General features: G+C 32.5%; 2 protein-coding genes across 5 annotated transcripts; both read left to right on the plus strand.

Annotated features, from left to right (window-relative positions):
• The first annotated feature begins 902 nt into the window (after positions 1-902).
• Positions 903-4,755, plus strand: LOC143340987 (uncharacterized). Its single transcript, XM_076763466.1, has 9 exons — positions 903-1,025; positions 1,100-2,615; positions 2,687-2,748; positions 2,842-3,040; positions 3,112-3,281; positions 3,347-3,705; positions 3,781-3,893; positions 3,963-4,070; positions 4,170-4,755. The coding sequence occupies exons 1-9, from the start codon at positions 1,013-1,015 to the stop codon at positions 4,462-4,464; spliced, it is 2,835 nt and encodes a 944-aa protein (XP_076619581.1). The 5' UTR covers positions 903-1,012; the 3' UTR covers positions 4,465-4,755.
• A 363-nt stretch (positions 4,756-5,118) lies between these two features.
• Yem (yemanuclein) lies at positions 5,119-15,572 on the plus strand. Of its 4 annotated transcripts, XR_013079538.1 has the most exons (14): positions 5,119-5,427; positions 7,610-7,729; positions 7,816-7,917; positions 7,986-8,255; positions 8,329-8,485; positions 8,583-9,015; positions 9,086-9,247; positions 9,336-9,416; positions 9,633-9,671; positions 10,192-10,305; positions 10,388-10,567; positions 11,141-14,885; positions 15,253-15,461; positions 15,550-15,572. XR_013079538.1 is itself a non-coding variant. In XM_076763464.1 (12 exons), the coding sequence occupies exons 1-12, from the start codon at positions 5,233-5,235 to the stop codon at positions 12,435-12,437; spliced, it is 3,150 nt and encodes a 1,049-aa protein (XP_076619579.1). In that variant the 5' UTR covers positions 5,119-5,232; the 3' UTR covers positions 12,438-14,996. The 4 variants fall into 4 exon arrangements, 2 of the variants coding, with proteins under 2 accessions (XP_076619579.1, XP_076619580.1); XR_013079539.1 differs by lacking the exon at positions 9,633-9,671 and having other exon boundaries at positions 15,550-15,571; XM_076763464.1 differs by lacking the exons at positions 15,253-15,461; positions 15,550-15,572 and having other exon boundaries at positions 11,141-14,996.
• The last annotated feature ends 335 nt before the right edge of the window (positions 15,573-15,907 follow it).

The raw sequence follows: 15,907 nt of genomic DNA on the forward strand, positions 1-15,907 counted from the left end.
GATGGCGGTCAGTTAAGAAACTATTCACTGAATTAGCATTGGTAAGTAACAGCTGTAGGTATTGACTATGGAACGGATTAAAATTCATTTCTGAATCTGTTGGTAACGTTGCGAATGACACGAAAATGGTAATGGGGTTTCGAGACCCTATAAAAATGGAAAAAATACATTGCGTAAAAGATCAAAAGATGAAAAGAATTGCATTACCCAGCTAAGAATGATACGATTATTGATTAAACGCTAAATAATATTACCCAGATCTCACCACGTGGAGGTTGCTGCGAATGGAGATCCACCACAAAGGTGCACAACCAACGAAAAGAGTATTTGAACCAAAACGAGAGTTTCTATTCAAATAGAACCCTGCCTGACATAATAGTTAATATAGATAACGTAGGTCGGAGAAGCAATAAACGGAAATGCAACCAACGAAGGAAACAAGCAATAAAAGAGTTTTCTGAGAAAGAATTTGCCTGTAAATGCCCATCAACAAAACCCACCACTCTGTTAGACGCTAAGGAAGTTCGTCGTCACTATTGTCGATTTCGATGCACTCAATTATGCCCGATCTGGCCACACTGATCCAACGTATTTGTATGTGCATCTCAAGGGTTGGCCATACTGATGCAATGCTAACGAACTGAATGTTCGAATGGCAGTTGACTTATAATTTTCTGTATTGAAAGATTTTATATGATAATCTACAAAGAAAAGTGTATCCTGACATAGTCACATCTTTTATATTATAGTATATGCACTCAAGAAAATATTCGAATATCTTGAGCTTTCATTTTTGTGAATTTTATGTCATGATTATGTCTGAATTATACTTTGCTTTTGTTTATACTGCTGCGTTTTATCTATTCTAAGGCCTAGAGACAAACAATAGTTTATATTATAATAGGCACAAAGTATTTAATACGCTATTACTTTAGGAATTAATGTGAAGTTTATATCTTTTTATTTAATACGTGGTGTACAAACAATTATAACTTGGAAGCTTTAACTGAGAATGTCTAAATACAGTAAGTACATTTAAAACATTTATTTATTCTTAAATTTTTATCTTAACCAGTATTTATTACACTAATTTTGCTAGGGAATGAATTATTTTATAATATAAAAGACAAAGCAAAAGAGAATAGGAAATATAAGAATCATGAAAATGTAATACTGTTATCTGATAAGGAAATGGATGAATCTGTAAGTGATTCGCAAAATTTTTGTTTGAAATTGTCACAAGACTCAATTGTATGTGATACACAAGATGGTATTATAAATGATGAGAAAGATATAATAGTAATAAGTGACTCTAGTTCTACTTGTTCTAGTCCTAAATGTTCTCCTAAATTAAAACTTAAACTAAACAGACATTGTGCTACAAACAAAAATGTAGGTACTCAGAATTCTACAGATTCTTCAAATGCTTCAGAAGAAAGATTTTTTCAAGCACGGGGGAAAAATAAAGGTCATAACTTTGTTTTTCATGATTGGAAAAAAAAGAATAGGAATAGAAATAATACATTGCTTATATCTGATGATACCTCATCCAACAGTAGTGAACAAAGTAAAAGATATATTTACAGCTCCAATAAAGCTAGTAGTAATTCTATTAGTTCTGCCTCAGACAAGATTCTAACTATGCAAAAAGCAAGTACTGAATTCTATAGTACTGCAGTGAATGAAAAAAATCCATTATCAGGTTCTGCTGTTGGTAGCAGCAGTTCTAAAAATTTAGGAGGTTTAAACAGACCTGGTAAAGTTTTATCTGCTACTAATAAAAAACATGACAATTTCGATAGAAAGCTTACTCCAAAAAATGCTAGAGACATTATGAAAAATATAAAGTCAACAAAAATTGTATATGAGTCACCCAGGAAGCAGGACAATATTGTAATTAACAAAAGCATAGATAATCGGATACATCCAGCTATTTCATCTAAAGAAATAAGGAATAAAATTATTGATGAAAGTATAGAAAATTCTGAGAGTGACATTATTGAAGGATCTCAAATAAATTCAACAAATTTTTATAAAAATCATATTAGTAGGTTTTTGGATACACCATGTGTAAATAAGCATGAGGAAATAGTAGGCATGGAATTATCAGAAAGGAAAAAAAAACAAATTTCAACATGGCTCATGACAAATTCACCCGAATCAATAAGTGATAATTCCTTTGATATTGTGCCTGCCACTAATAAAGATGATGCAAGTTCTGGAAATAGCAGTCTAGAAAGATTAGAAATGAATTATGAAACTCCAAATAATAGAGGAAAAATACATCATGCACTTACAAGTAGAAAATTAATAAATCAAGATCGTGATAAAACAATTCAACCTACAGTACTACGACAAACTATATTGCATGAGTTTACACAACAATCAGAAACTGATGTTCCTAAAGTTTGCACACCAAAAAATACTTGCACTAGTGATATGTTTTCCACTCCTACATTATGTAACCCACAAAATGTAGATATTATGGACTGTGCAGATATATTAGAGAAGGTATATGGTAAATCTTGGCGAGAAAAGGCAGCTTTATTGCTTTCAAAATCTGAACCACGAAAACAAGTAATATCTACAAGAAACAGAGCTGTCCAAACTGAGAAGTAAATTACACATATTGTTTTCAGTTTCAAATTAATAATAAAATACTGCAATTAAAATTTATATGTTACAGAAAAATAATCAACAAAGAGAAAATTTATATAACAGACTCAGATGATGATGATAGCAACACATGTAAGTTGTAAATTATAGCTATATTAAAATGATTGTATTTTATTCTATATATATGTTAAATGGACTAAAATAAATGTATATAATTTTATTCAGCTTTAAAGGATTTGCAAGCAGGAAAACGTTTAACAGAACAAAATACACGAAAAAATACTAAACAAAAAGATAGTTTTATCAATGACTACACATCATCAGAAAGTGGATGTGAAAGTTCGTATTACACTGCCCTGACAAATCCGAAGATATCAACAACCAATGCAAAACCAAAATCAACAGTCACACCAATTGTACAAAGGTAGGAATACGTTTTTAGAATATTTACAAGTATGGGACAATTTTGAGTTATCCTTACTATATGTTTTGTAGAGCTCTTGCAATATGTGATTCAGATACTGATATTGAAAATGAGAAAAGTAATAAAATTCGTGATTCAAGAAGGAAGAAATTGTTATTCAGTGATGATGAAAGTGAAAATTCAAGTACTAGTGAATTTGATCCTGGCGACGACGTGCCATCAAAACCTACAGCTAAGAAAGGTAACATATATAGCACTAAATTATGTAAGTAACATTTTGTCTATAAAAAAGTAATATCTTTATAGATTCTTATAAAACTGCACGACAAATATTTAAGAAAAATACTACAATTAAATCGATCTACAATCGAAAGTATGAAAAACATAACACCTTTTTGGCATCTTTATCTGAAAATATTCCCATTGCTAATGCACATCCAGATGCCATAAAATACAGAACAGATTATAAGAATAATAAACAAAATTTGTGCAATTATTTATATAAATTATACAATGAAAATGTATTTGATAAAAAATTACCAGAAAATATGTTAATTGAGTGGAATGTCCGTATGAGAGGAAGTGCCGGTTTTTGTTACAATAAGAAATCTTTGAAAACGCTTGGGGGTGTCGTAAAATCTTCAAGAATAGTGCTGGCAACAAAAGTATATACTTAATTAAAATAAATAATAAATAAATAATATTTAAGGTATAAATTAAGCGCTTAATTTCTTATATAGGTTTTAGACACGCCAGACAGACTTCGAGACACTTTAATTCATGAAATGTGCCATGCAGCAGCTTGGTTAATAAATAATGTTTCAGATGGTCATGGCCCATTTTGGACAGGATGGTACATTACAGCAATACTGTTTGCCATTTTCATATTTATAAAATGTTATTTTAATTTGTAACATTTTAGGGCCAATAAAGCAACAAAAACATTTCCTGAGCTACCACCAATCCGAAGGTGTCATGATTATAAAATTAAAACAAAATTCACATATAAATGTATAGGCTGTGGATACAGGTAAAATACTTTGCATAAAATTTGCAAAGGTAAAATACTTTGCAATACACTTATTTTTCTATATGTAAATGCTCGTGTATAATAAAAATGACATTTTAGCATTGGTAGACATTCTAAATCATTGGATACTGAAAAGAAACGATGTGGCCTTTGCTATGGAAAATTTGAATTATTAATAAATAAAACAACAAAATCTGGAACCATACAAGTGCAGACACCTAAAAAGGAACTTAACGGATTCGCGCGTTACGTAAAAGATAATTATAACGTTATAAAGAAAGATCGTAATATAAAGCATGCTGAAGTGATGAAGATTTTAGGTCAGCAATTTTCTGCAATTAAAATTGCAACCAAACAAGGAAATTGTACGAACGAGCAGGATATTCCTGGTTAAATTAGCATTAGAACTTTAAATTTAGACTGAGCATTGTTTTAAAGTGCCTTTTTAACATAAGTTAAGAGTATCACTATTTAAATAAGTAATTTATGACTTGTGAAACTTATCCGATCTTACCATTGCAGGCATGGAATGTAAGTTTTAAAATGAAATTTTGATTATATATAAAAATAAGGTTATTATATCATGTATAAGAATCTGTAACTTTTTTGTACATATGTTATATAGACAGAATTACAGCTTGTAAAGATTATATTGAAACGACACAATAAATGATATATGTGCGAATTGAATCGGTTATTGGTTAATTTTAATTAGAAACAAATGAACTAGTCGGAGTATTGGAATGGAACAAGCTTAAGGCGTTTTACGGAACGTACTTGTTATCATGGCATAATTAAATAATTTATCGTAACAGCGATGTACCATCGCAATCAACTTTGTTGTAAACTGCGACAAAGCGTTAAAGTAATTATATATTTTTGCAATATTTACTAATTTGTGATAACGATTAAGTCCCCTTTCACGTGAAAGATTGCAATTGTTTAGTGTAAACGGCACCAAAGGTTATTTGCATTGTTAGACGCATGCGTTAAGTTCACGGTGTGGCGGCGGCATCAACAGCGCACTCTAAAAACAGTCGAGCCGAAGATGGCGACATGTGAGTGGCGGTGTCGGTGCGGTGTTTAAGAGAAAGGACCATGTTGTTGCCGCAGTGTTCGCAGTGTTTCCGTGATCCACGTTGAGTTCGGTGCAAATGTAGGAATGTCAGAGGCTAAACGGGTACCTTTGCAGACCTTGGAGTTTCCGGAGTCCTTGGGCTACGTTGCGAAGAAGGAGAAAAAGGGGGAAAAGGGCAAACAGCTCGCGCCCTCCTTCCGCTTCACACTCACCCTGCCAGAGTCGAACGAGAAGGCATGTCCTGAGTTCAACTATGCACAGCTCCTCAAATCAGCCGAGGTCAGTTTCTTCCTTTCACTCGTTAATACATATACCAAAAGGAAAACAAAACCCATGACGCTCTATCCATACGGTCACGTTTGCCAAAACATCTCGTTAACCGAGGCAAACACCGGCTACGATTTCGCCTCACGTACATACTTTGACAAGAAACTGCAAAAATTCCAATGGGATCGACCATTTTCGTAATGCACGAAACGAGGGGAACTTGTGCGCGCCGCTTAGGTGAATTGTCATGTCGCGATTGCCGTATGAGATTCGGGCATCTCGCCATACGTATGGTTTTCTTATTCACGTATCTCGTTTTCTGCCAGGGTATGTATCGTTGGTTTGCCTATAGACTCGTAGAAAAAGGTGTGATCAATTCGGAGCCATCGAATAGAAACGTCACAATGCGTTGCCGGTGTATGTCCGTGTCAACGTATGCTTACACAAGGCACCGTCTGTTAGAAGTTTTCTTTGAAACCTGGTTACGAACGAACGTTTAATAATTGATTTCACGACATTCATTGTCCAGTATGTATAAAACAGATATGCAATTACTGCTATAAGGCAATGTAATCCGGCATTGTGAATTCTCCAAAACTACGCGAGTGTTATTCGTGCGCGTACGCTTGCATGGTTTTGAAGCGTTCGTAAAACTACGCTACTTTCATTAAAATGTTTTTGCGATACGTACCACAGCTTTACGCGTGTCTTATCGCGATGATCTTATTTGTATGGAAGAAATCTCGATTTAATTTTGTGATCGATACACTCAAAACGAACGCTCACTTATTGGTGTCTGTGTAACACGTTGCACATTAGCCTAAACTTATGTTGTATATTTAGAGCAATGCCAGATTATGTCTTTTTATATACTTTTATATTGTTTCTAATTTACATAGCAACATCATTATTGTTCGAAACGAATTGATTTTTCGCACAGTAAGAGAAAAGCGTGAGTCGGTACTCAAAGGGATAACTATTGTTTTTGTTCTTTCTAAACGTTTGCGATACGCATTTCAATGACAAATCAACGATTTTTATCTTTTAATGATTCATGATTCGGTATAATCGATGTAACATATCGATATAATGTTTTAGGTTTCTTTTAGCAAAACTTTTCGTCGATGCGATCTAAATAAAAAATCACATTTCGTTTAAATTGTATTTCCAACGAGTATCTTTATTTATAAATAAATATTATACGCTTTTAATTACGCATTAAATTGCGATTTCACTATAAAAGACTTATTTATTTTCACGTGTGTGCAATCCATTTTATGTACAGTTATATTTCAAATTGTAAACGTTTTATAAATCCAAAATAAAAATAATAAACGTGCCATGTTACAAATACTAATTATAACGTATACATAAACTGACGTAGCACGAAGCAAATTTGTTAATGGGTATTCTTTCTTTTATTTTATCATATCTCATATAAAATACTTTCACTGATAATGTATATGATTATAAATAGTTTATAGGACTTATTTTCAAATTTTTTCTTTTTTATATAATACGCGAGGCAATTGCTCGTATTTATTGACAATTTTTGTCGGATCAATCAGTCATTGTAGCGTCTCTCGTATTAGGAGAGCAGCAGATAGCAAGAAGTTGCGCGTTTCGAAGGAAAGAGCTAGTGCGATGTTCTGTATGTAGTATGTGCTCCTGGTATCAATGGGCAGCTTATGTCCTCTTTTGAATCAGTTTATCCTCGCCTATTTTTTTTACATTTTAAACTGTGCATTTCGCGTGTCTTATAACGATTGATCAATATATCTTTTCCTCTTTAGATATTCGTTGATAAGTACATCGTAAAAATATGTAAAACTGTTTTTCAATCGATACATGTATTTAGTTTGAATATGAAATATTTAGTATGATACGATTTAATGTATCAATATTTACATTATTGACAATACAAAACAAAATAAACGGGATCAAGGTTTTGCCGCTATTGGCACGTGTTATTTGAGTTTAATTAATCGGCGAATTAAACATGTATGTAGTTGATGAATTGCGTGCATGCGCAACACGTGGACCATTTCTGAATTTTTGATAAAATAGTGAAAGTATGCGTCGGCGGTAAAGCGCGCGGATGTTCATTATGGGTCGGTAGGTGATTTCTGGTTAACAATTTGAAGCAATATTGTTATTTTCTAGCTCGAAATAAATAGGTAATTTTATTTTATAGAAGAAACGTAGGAAAGAGCAGAAGAGAGGCGAAGAAAATGCAACTAACGGACTATCGTTTGACGACGATGATGACGATGATAAGCTCCGAGATATGGCAAGACGATTTGAAGCAAAATATGTGCGTAACACATAATTTATTACATTTGTGCTTGTTAAAGAATATTTAAGAACGTTCGTTCATCGTTATGCACCTGTTTATTATAGGGAACGTCGACTACGGGAAGGAAAAGGCATAAATACGACGATTATGTGGATCTGGGAGCTGGATATGATGAGAATGATTCTTTCATCGACAATACCGATGCGGTACGTAAGACGTAACATTATACGTTTTATATTCTTACATATAATGTTGCATATATTATTATTTGTAGTATGATGAACTTGTACCAGAAGAGGTGACTACAGCACATGGAGGTTTTTATATTAATTGTGGAGCGCTGGAATTTAGGACGGCTGATCGACATGTATTGGTTCACAATAATAATAACAACAACAATAACAATAGCAATGATGACGAAAGTAGCGAAAGCAGCGAGGAAGATACCGAAGATGTGGATAGCCCTAAAAGATCAGAAAAAAGAGCTCTTAGCACAACAGATGAAGATGAAACTGAGGATATTACTGGTGATCAACCAACAAAAGTAACTGAAGTTATACTAGAATATTTTGTGTATCATTGTTGGCTAAACCTAAAACTGTTATTGTTTTCTGCAGAAACAAAAAGTAGATGAAAATGGAGAAAAGAAAGCTCAGGAAACTATTATCAGAAAGAAAAAGAAACAGCAAAATTTACAAGATCAGCAAAATTCCCAACAATACGGCGATACTTCGAACAGACGAAAGGAGAAAGGTGAAACTACAGATGCAGAAGGTGGTTCATTTATATATAATAAGACAAATTTTTACAATAATTATAGCGTTCTTATAATAATAACATAAAACAGTTTTCAAAGATTTTTAAATATTAGTTTCAGAGGATCAAGAAGACAAGAAAAAATCTGATAAAATAGATACACAAAAGAGTAAAAGTACGTCGGATAAAAAATTTGATATAAAAAAGTTTGAAAAAAAGACATCTAACAGTAACGGGTTTGATGGAAAGAAGTTAGAATTAAAAAAGTTAGGTGGTAAAGATAGTAATATTGATGATGCAATAGAGAGTGTAGTTAACGCTGCGAGAATTGAGGACGAATCAAGTAGAGACACTACAGATTCTGGCAAATCTAGGTGTATAGGTACGGAATCTGAATGTGATGATATTGATAAAGAAGGAGCACCTTTGCCTGATTCCCTTCCAGAGAATGTTATAGAAATAGTTAATAAATTAAAAGCTCATGCCGAAAATAGTAAAGAAGGAAAGACTAAATTTTTCAATACATCAGTAAATGCATTATTGTTTAGGTGAGCAACTGTTTTACAATACTTTGCAGTAAAGCAAGATAAATATTTAATGTTAGTATTTTTATTTCAGTTTAGAGAAAAATTTGAGAATGCTTTCTTCTACAAGTTTGAGATCAGAAACATATGGGCATCTAGCGCGATTCTTACCATGTAGTAAAATGGCCCTCCAAAATAGGGCAAAGAAATTGTATGTACAGGATCTTGACTATAAAATCAAGGATCTTATGCAAAGGTAACATTCTTATAAATTTATTTTACAAAACGTTTTTCCGGGATATACTATTGTAATTCAGTAATCGTTAATATTATATTTATTATAGGTTAACAGATGTTATCAATAAAATAATGCCATCTGTGGTGCGCAAATATCTTGATGAATGTCAAAAAGTCGCCGAAGGAAAGTAAGTATTTATCGAAATATTCGTTTCGTTATTCACAAATGACTGTTATTCGATATTTATTTCGTTGAATTCCACAGGACATACATTTTTTTTGTATTAGTAAAACCATGTCTAAAGGCGAATCTAGATTAAAAATATCATTTTTGTAGATTTAAAATATAAATTACTTGTCTGTATAATTTTGAATGGGAACTTAAATAATTTTCTATTTCTTAGTCCTCATTTATACTGGGATATAGTATACCGGTACTGTTGGTAAGGTGCCCCTCGTAAGAGGAAACCCTTTTCTATTCTCGCCTGTCCGGTTGTTCTTTATCTTTATCTTCTTTTTAGTCTATCTTATCTATTTTTCCCTTTACTCTATTCATGCTTACTTATTATTGCAATCTCAATGTTTCATATACATGAAAATAATTTGAATCGACCCATATGTAGACAATGAAATACCATTTCTTTCTCATTTATTTGCCACTATTTTTATAGAGATAACGGAAAAATTACGGGGCTTTTTATCATCAGTATCAGTGTTTAATTTTTCATAACCATCATCTCTTTTATCAAGTAATAGAATTACGTATTTACTTGAATTGAAATTTAATGATTACATGTATATTTTTATGAAGGAATTCTTGATAGATATTTAAACAAACAAATCTTAAATCATGAAATTTAATTATAATAAATGCTAATCATCATTCTTTGTCATCGCCGTGTTATAAATACCTTGATAATCGCACAGTATTTTTTTTATTTATGATCAATATCTCCGTTTCAGGGAAATGGAGGGATCACCGGCTGATGCTGTGAGTTCCGATGATGATGACAATTGTGAAAATTCAGATAAGGCAAAAATTCCTAAAAAACGATTCCCTTGGACTGAGGAAGCAAAGTAAATTTTTCAAAACTAATTTTACACATTAAGTAAAAATAATTTCGTATGGATGTATTCATGTTTTTATTTTGTTTTATAGAGAACTTGTTTGTGAAATCGCGAATGCCAGGAGACAATGTTACAATGTCTTAAGACCAAGAAAATTAAATATGTACACTTTTGTCGGGTCGTATTTGCTTCGACAAGTACTACCATTATGGCCGCAAGGATATATGACGGCGCATACTTTATTAAAATTTGTTGATGACTCGGAACCTGTGTAAGTAATGGTATTATGTTAATATGAATTACGATTTAATATGCTTTTATATTTGTGTTTGTTTTAAGAATTTCTTTCTTTGCTTTAACATAAAAATTTGGTACTATGGTTTAAACTGACATTTAATTCTTTGTTTTGTAAATAATGCCCAAGGAAATTATATTTTTTGTTGTCAATTAGAAGCTCTACTTTGAGGTTATTTTATGTTTTAGGGAGGTGATTCAGTTGGATTAGTATTATATTTTCTACTCTTTGGGTAAAAATGATAGAGCTGTAGAAAAACGCTTGTAAACATTCTAATGCATTTATTCTAAATACTATCGTAATACGAATGCCAAGTTGATTTTTTTAATAATCCAATCATTCCATCTTGATACATAAATTGTTTAAATTGATTATATTATTTGTTTGAAATTTATACTATTTATTATTTATTATTAAAGCCTTGGTTACTCGATGGTGATTTCTTAATTTTTTCCTTATTTCCTTGTTTCACATTTATTTTAGGTTTTAAAGATATTCAGTATTTTTACTAGTAACGTCATTCTTAACCTTAAAATGGTTTGATTTTAGCACGAAGAAGAAACCGAAGAAATCGAAAGAGGTCGGCAATGGCAATACCACGAGTTCTTCGGGAAATCTAGTGTACAATTCAACTGCAAAGATTGAAACATCAAATATTAATAGCACCTCCTCTCAGGAAAGAGAAAAAGCTCCAACAAGTGTATCTAAAGTTCAAAATACCACGGAAAATTCTACAAATTATGTGAAACAAGGAACAACAAAGTCAAACGATAATACCGAAAAGAAACAACATAGTATAAAACATAAGGATAAAAATAAGGATGCTTGTAACTCGGCACAGCATCATGAAAATGCGACGGTTACTACTAGTAATTCTACTGTAGGTAAAATTTCTGTTGTGCCCACAGCTCAATTGATGGCTCAAAAGCCAGCTAAATGTCACGTAGAAAAAATTAATTTGATGGATTTAGCTAATAGTTCTCTTTCTATTACTCCGGTTAACGAGTTCCACAAATCGTCTACAAAAGTGAATGAAAATAAAAAAGATGTAGTTTCTATTACGGCTTATTCTGAAACTTCGAATGTTCTTCCAAATACAAATGAAGTGCCTCAAAGTGGACATCATTCCGTACACAGACAGGAAGCTTTATACTCATGTACACAGTCTCAACATTCTAACTATCCTGTATCAAATCAAACAACACAACATTCAAAACCTATATCCTTAAAGCATAGGTTACTGAATGAAAATAATGAAACCAAAAATGATAAAAAAATAGAAGACAAAGATATCGATGTGGTTAATAAGACTGAAAAAAGAGATAAAAAGCGGGAACGGTGCGTGGAAATTAAGCATAAATCACATGATGTTAAAAAAAGGAAGAAGGATCCAAAGGTACTGGAAAAACAAGTTGGGCATATTAACTCAGACATAGTGCCTATGCAGCAGCAACAGCAACCATTGCTTACAAAGGAAGAACAGGAGCAAAGACAAAACGAAGAGACAATTGCTGCTACTAATTATTTGAGTCAAATCATTAACGATGATGTAATTCCGAGAGGAATAACAGATAAACGAAAAGATGCTGGAATTATTCTAGAAGAACCTGTAAGTAATGTAGTACAACCAACGGAACAAGAAAAAGATGTGCAAATGGTGATGAGATCATTAAAAGAACTCCAAGAGTTACAAGAAATGAAGTACTCCCCGAGTAACTCACCAGTTAACACTAATATGCAAAAACCTAACAAGTCAAGTGTGCAGTGTACTACTTATCCGGACGAATATTCACGCTTATATCTTAAAAAAGATAAACTAAAGTCTAAAGAAGAGTCACAATGGTAATAATATTATCACTGACAAAATACATGCACTATAGATGCAAATTATATTGAGCAGAATGAGAAAAACCAGTGAACGGATAATAATTTCATAGAGAATTATAGGCGGAGTTTTCAGTAAATCTATATTATTTTTCATGTAAACAAATGTGTGGGACTGATCAGAATTTCTTCCATTATTGCAAGCCGTGTCATTATTGATGACCAAATCAATACGCAGCTGACAGCGTACCGCGATAGTATTTTATCGCATCAATTTTTAAGTATTTTAACAAACCGCCAAATTATGTAAATATATTAATTCATTCGTAATAATTTGAAAATGCGCGTGTACAGAGTAAGTATAAATTATGGAGGTATGTTAATCGTATAGACACTTGTAAATAAGTTAGCGTCCATTCATCGCCAAGAATGGGGTGGTCTATGAAGATCCATTTTTTATTTGACGGCGTATCGCTGCTTGATAATTTTCATACGAGTCTATCAGCAATTTAAAGTTATTGGTATACGGTGGTGTGTGTGCCAATCCAACATGTTTTATCGAAGAACCTAATTCTGACGTGCTTCTTTTATTTCTACATACTGCCACGGTATGGGAGGGGCGGGCTATCGCTGTTAGTAAACATTTATGTTTTATGGGTTCCAAACAATAACTGGCCACCCTGAATCACCGTGCGAGAACAAATGTTTCCGACGGTGTTACTTTTGTGCACCGACAGTAATTATGATTTTGTGATGTGACGCAAAGAAAGGACGGTATCTATATTTTTCGACGTGTATTCGGAATTAAAATCATTGCCTTCCAAATTATTAATTCATAGTCGGATGAACGTTTTCTAATTCGCTTGCAAAGCGTAACATAGTATACGCAAATAATAGAACGGTAATTTTATTATTTGAAAAGAAAAAGGAAAAAAAAAACAGATGAATTGCAGTAGAATGACGAAATACTGTACATCTTTACGCTATTTATAAACGGAAAACGAAAAATAAAGTGAAACATGTATTTAATATATTCAAGCGTTTACTGACATTTTTTAGGCATTTCGATTGGAAAAAATTACCATGATTATTGAATTGTGTTTAAAAGAAGTTGCAAAACTGTATAGCTTGGTATACTGTTTGGTCGAATGATCAATTTTAATAACCAGAATGTAAGAGAGAATGTGCGTGAAAGTACTACTTAGAAAGAGCTACAATATTTTTGAAACAGATGACGATTAGTGATGTATTATATACCGCATACTTTCTTCTCCCCTCCCATCTTACCCTTTACGATACTTAGAGTATGATTAAAACGTCTTGTACAATTCTGCACCGAGAATTTCCAGGAAGACGACGTAAAATATAAGTTTTGAATATTTTTTACAATATCTATATATTTCTTACCTTTACCTTTGACAACTAAACTGTAGAGGTGCCTCTAATAGTATTCGTAAGTTGTAAATATATTCGTAGGAATAATTTATTTCAAATTATTTTTTTTTGTATTATTTGTAAGTTTTAACGCATTAAACAGATTTTAACGCAACGAGTGTTTTAAATAGAATAAAATGTCTGGATGAAAACAGCAATCTATTCTTGTAACAATAGTATTACGGAATTTTAAATACTTCGGATCAGGTTAGTTTTGTTTTGCTTCATCGATTGGCGGGCTTATTCTTTAATGCGAATAACCGACGAGTCTAGAAGGTCATGCTAATTCATTGTCCCTCCGACGAATCTTACGATTTGTGTACACAGGATACGTTTAGTTTTGTCGTTTGAACAAGATTATTTACTTCTATTTAAGATAAGGCGAACCGTCCAACGATAGTCGAAAAATTTCGTCGTTAATGTTAATAAAAGTTACCTTCGAAAATGTCACCTTTTATTTGGAACACCGTACTTCTCGTTTTCATCGAATGCAGCTTTTGTGTCATTGGTTCGATTGCTTCGCAGATTGACAAACGATCAGGATCTTCTTTGTCGAATATCGTAGAAAGAAAGATCGAATCGGGCCGTATAATTCTCGACAATGAGAAAATAAACGAAGAAGGCACCTCTGCTCGTATTGAAGGGCACGTAAGATTTAACGAACGCATGCAAGATGAAAAAGGATACCTAAGCCAATCAAGATAATGGCGCGTAAAAAGTTCGACAAAGAAAGACGTAGTTTTTGGCGAATCTGAAGCTATCGATTGAAAAAAGAAATGTTTTGCACGGAACGGCGGAAAATATTACGAAAAAGGACATCGCGGGACCGGTTTTAGCAACAATTGTCATAAGGATGAGTCGGGAAAAAACGAGCTTTTGCGAGGATAGTGACGATGAAGGGGACCATAGGTCGTTGGGGAATAATTGGCGGTTATTATGGACAAAAATTGGGGGACTCGTTTAGGGACAATGGGTACGATGTTTCCTACACTGAACAAGACAAAGCACATCAGGGAACGTATGACAATAGAAAAAAGTAAGTTGCTATAGGTCAGCTTATGTATTATAAATGTTTTTAGCAAGTATAACGTGTAAATATATCAAGAAACGAGAGATGGATTTTATTGCTGGTACATACTCTATATTATGTAATTATTATGTGTATAGAAGAGTAAAAAGAGAGGAAAATTAAAATACTGTTTTATTGTCCTATTCAGTATTAACGATTATCATTGTAATAATGGTTATGAACTGCTGAATAGAGTTTCGCATTATAACGTAGATACTTTACCCAGAGATTACTACAAAGAAGATTCCTACATTGTAGATTATTTCATATTATTATTAAAATTGTAGCGTTTGAGTTGTATTTACAACTAGTGATAATATATATTTATTTACAGATATTTTCCGATTCGGTAAAGAGATCGTGAACGAGAACTATATTATCCTTACTATTGTATACATTACAGTAGGATAATGAAAAATTAAATAATTATATAAAAATAGCTTTAATAGCGAATATCAAAAATTGCAAAATATAATTTTGTATCGTAAAATGTAGATAGAGACACGATTAAATTCAAAGATGGATTAACACAAAATTTAAAACGTAGGTATTTATATTATAAACAATAAGATTATATTTTGATGTACATGATTATTTTCCATGCTTATCTTAAATATTTATTGTAATATAGCATACACCAGAAGATCCACTACTGCCGTAAATAATGGATGCGATATAGCCTCTGCAACTTTATTACGTTTATTGTGAGAAATGATACTTTAAACGTTGATAATCTTATAACGACCTTAAACTTTATAAAAGAATCTTTTTGTAACGAGGTCGTTCATAACTTACGGGTAGTACTTGGTTGCATATTTATGGCGTTATCGTACATGGTAAAATAAAGCATGGTTAAGTAAACGTTGAAAGCGTTGGTGCAAGTTCGCACAATCCAGAAATATTCAGGATCGAAATGCGTCTTTTCGTTCATTGCGTAAAATTATTAGGTTCTCAGCAACGATGTTTACGAATAAGTACTAATAATTTCG

Source organism: Colletes latitarsis, chromosome 4 (assembly GCF_051014445.1).
Source record: "Colletes latitarsis isolate SP2378_abdomen chromosome 4, iyColLati1, whole genome shotgun sequence".
NCBI lineage: Eukaryota > Metazoa > Arthropoda > Insecta > Hymenoptera > Colletidae > Colletes > Colletes latitarsis.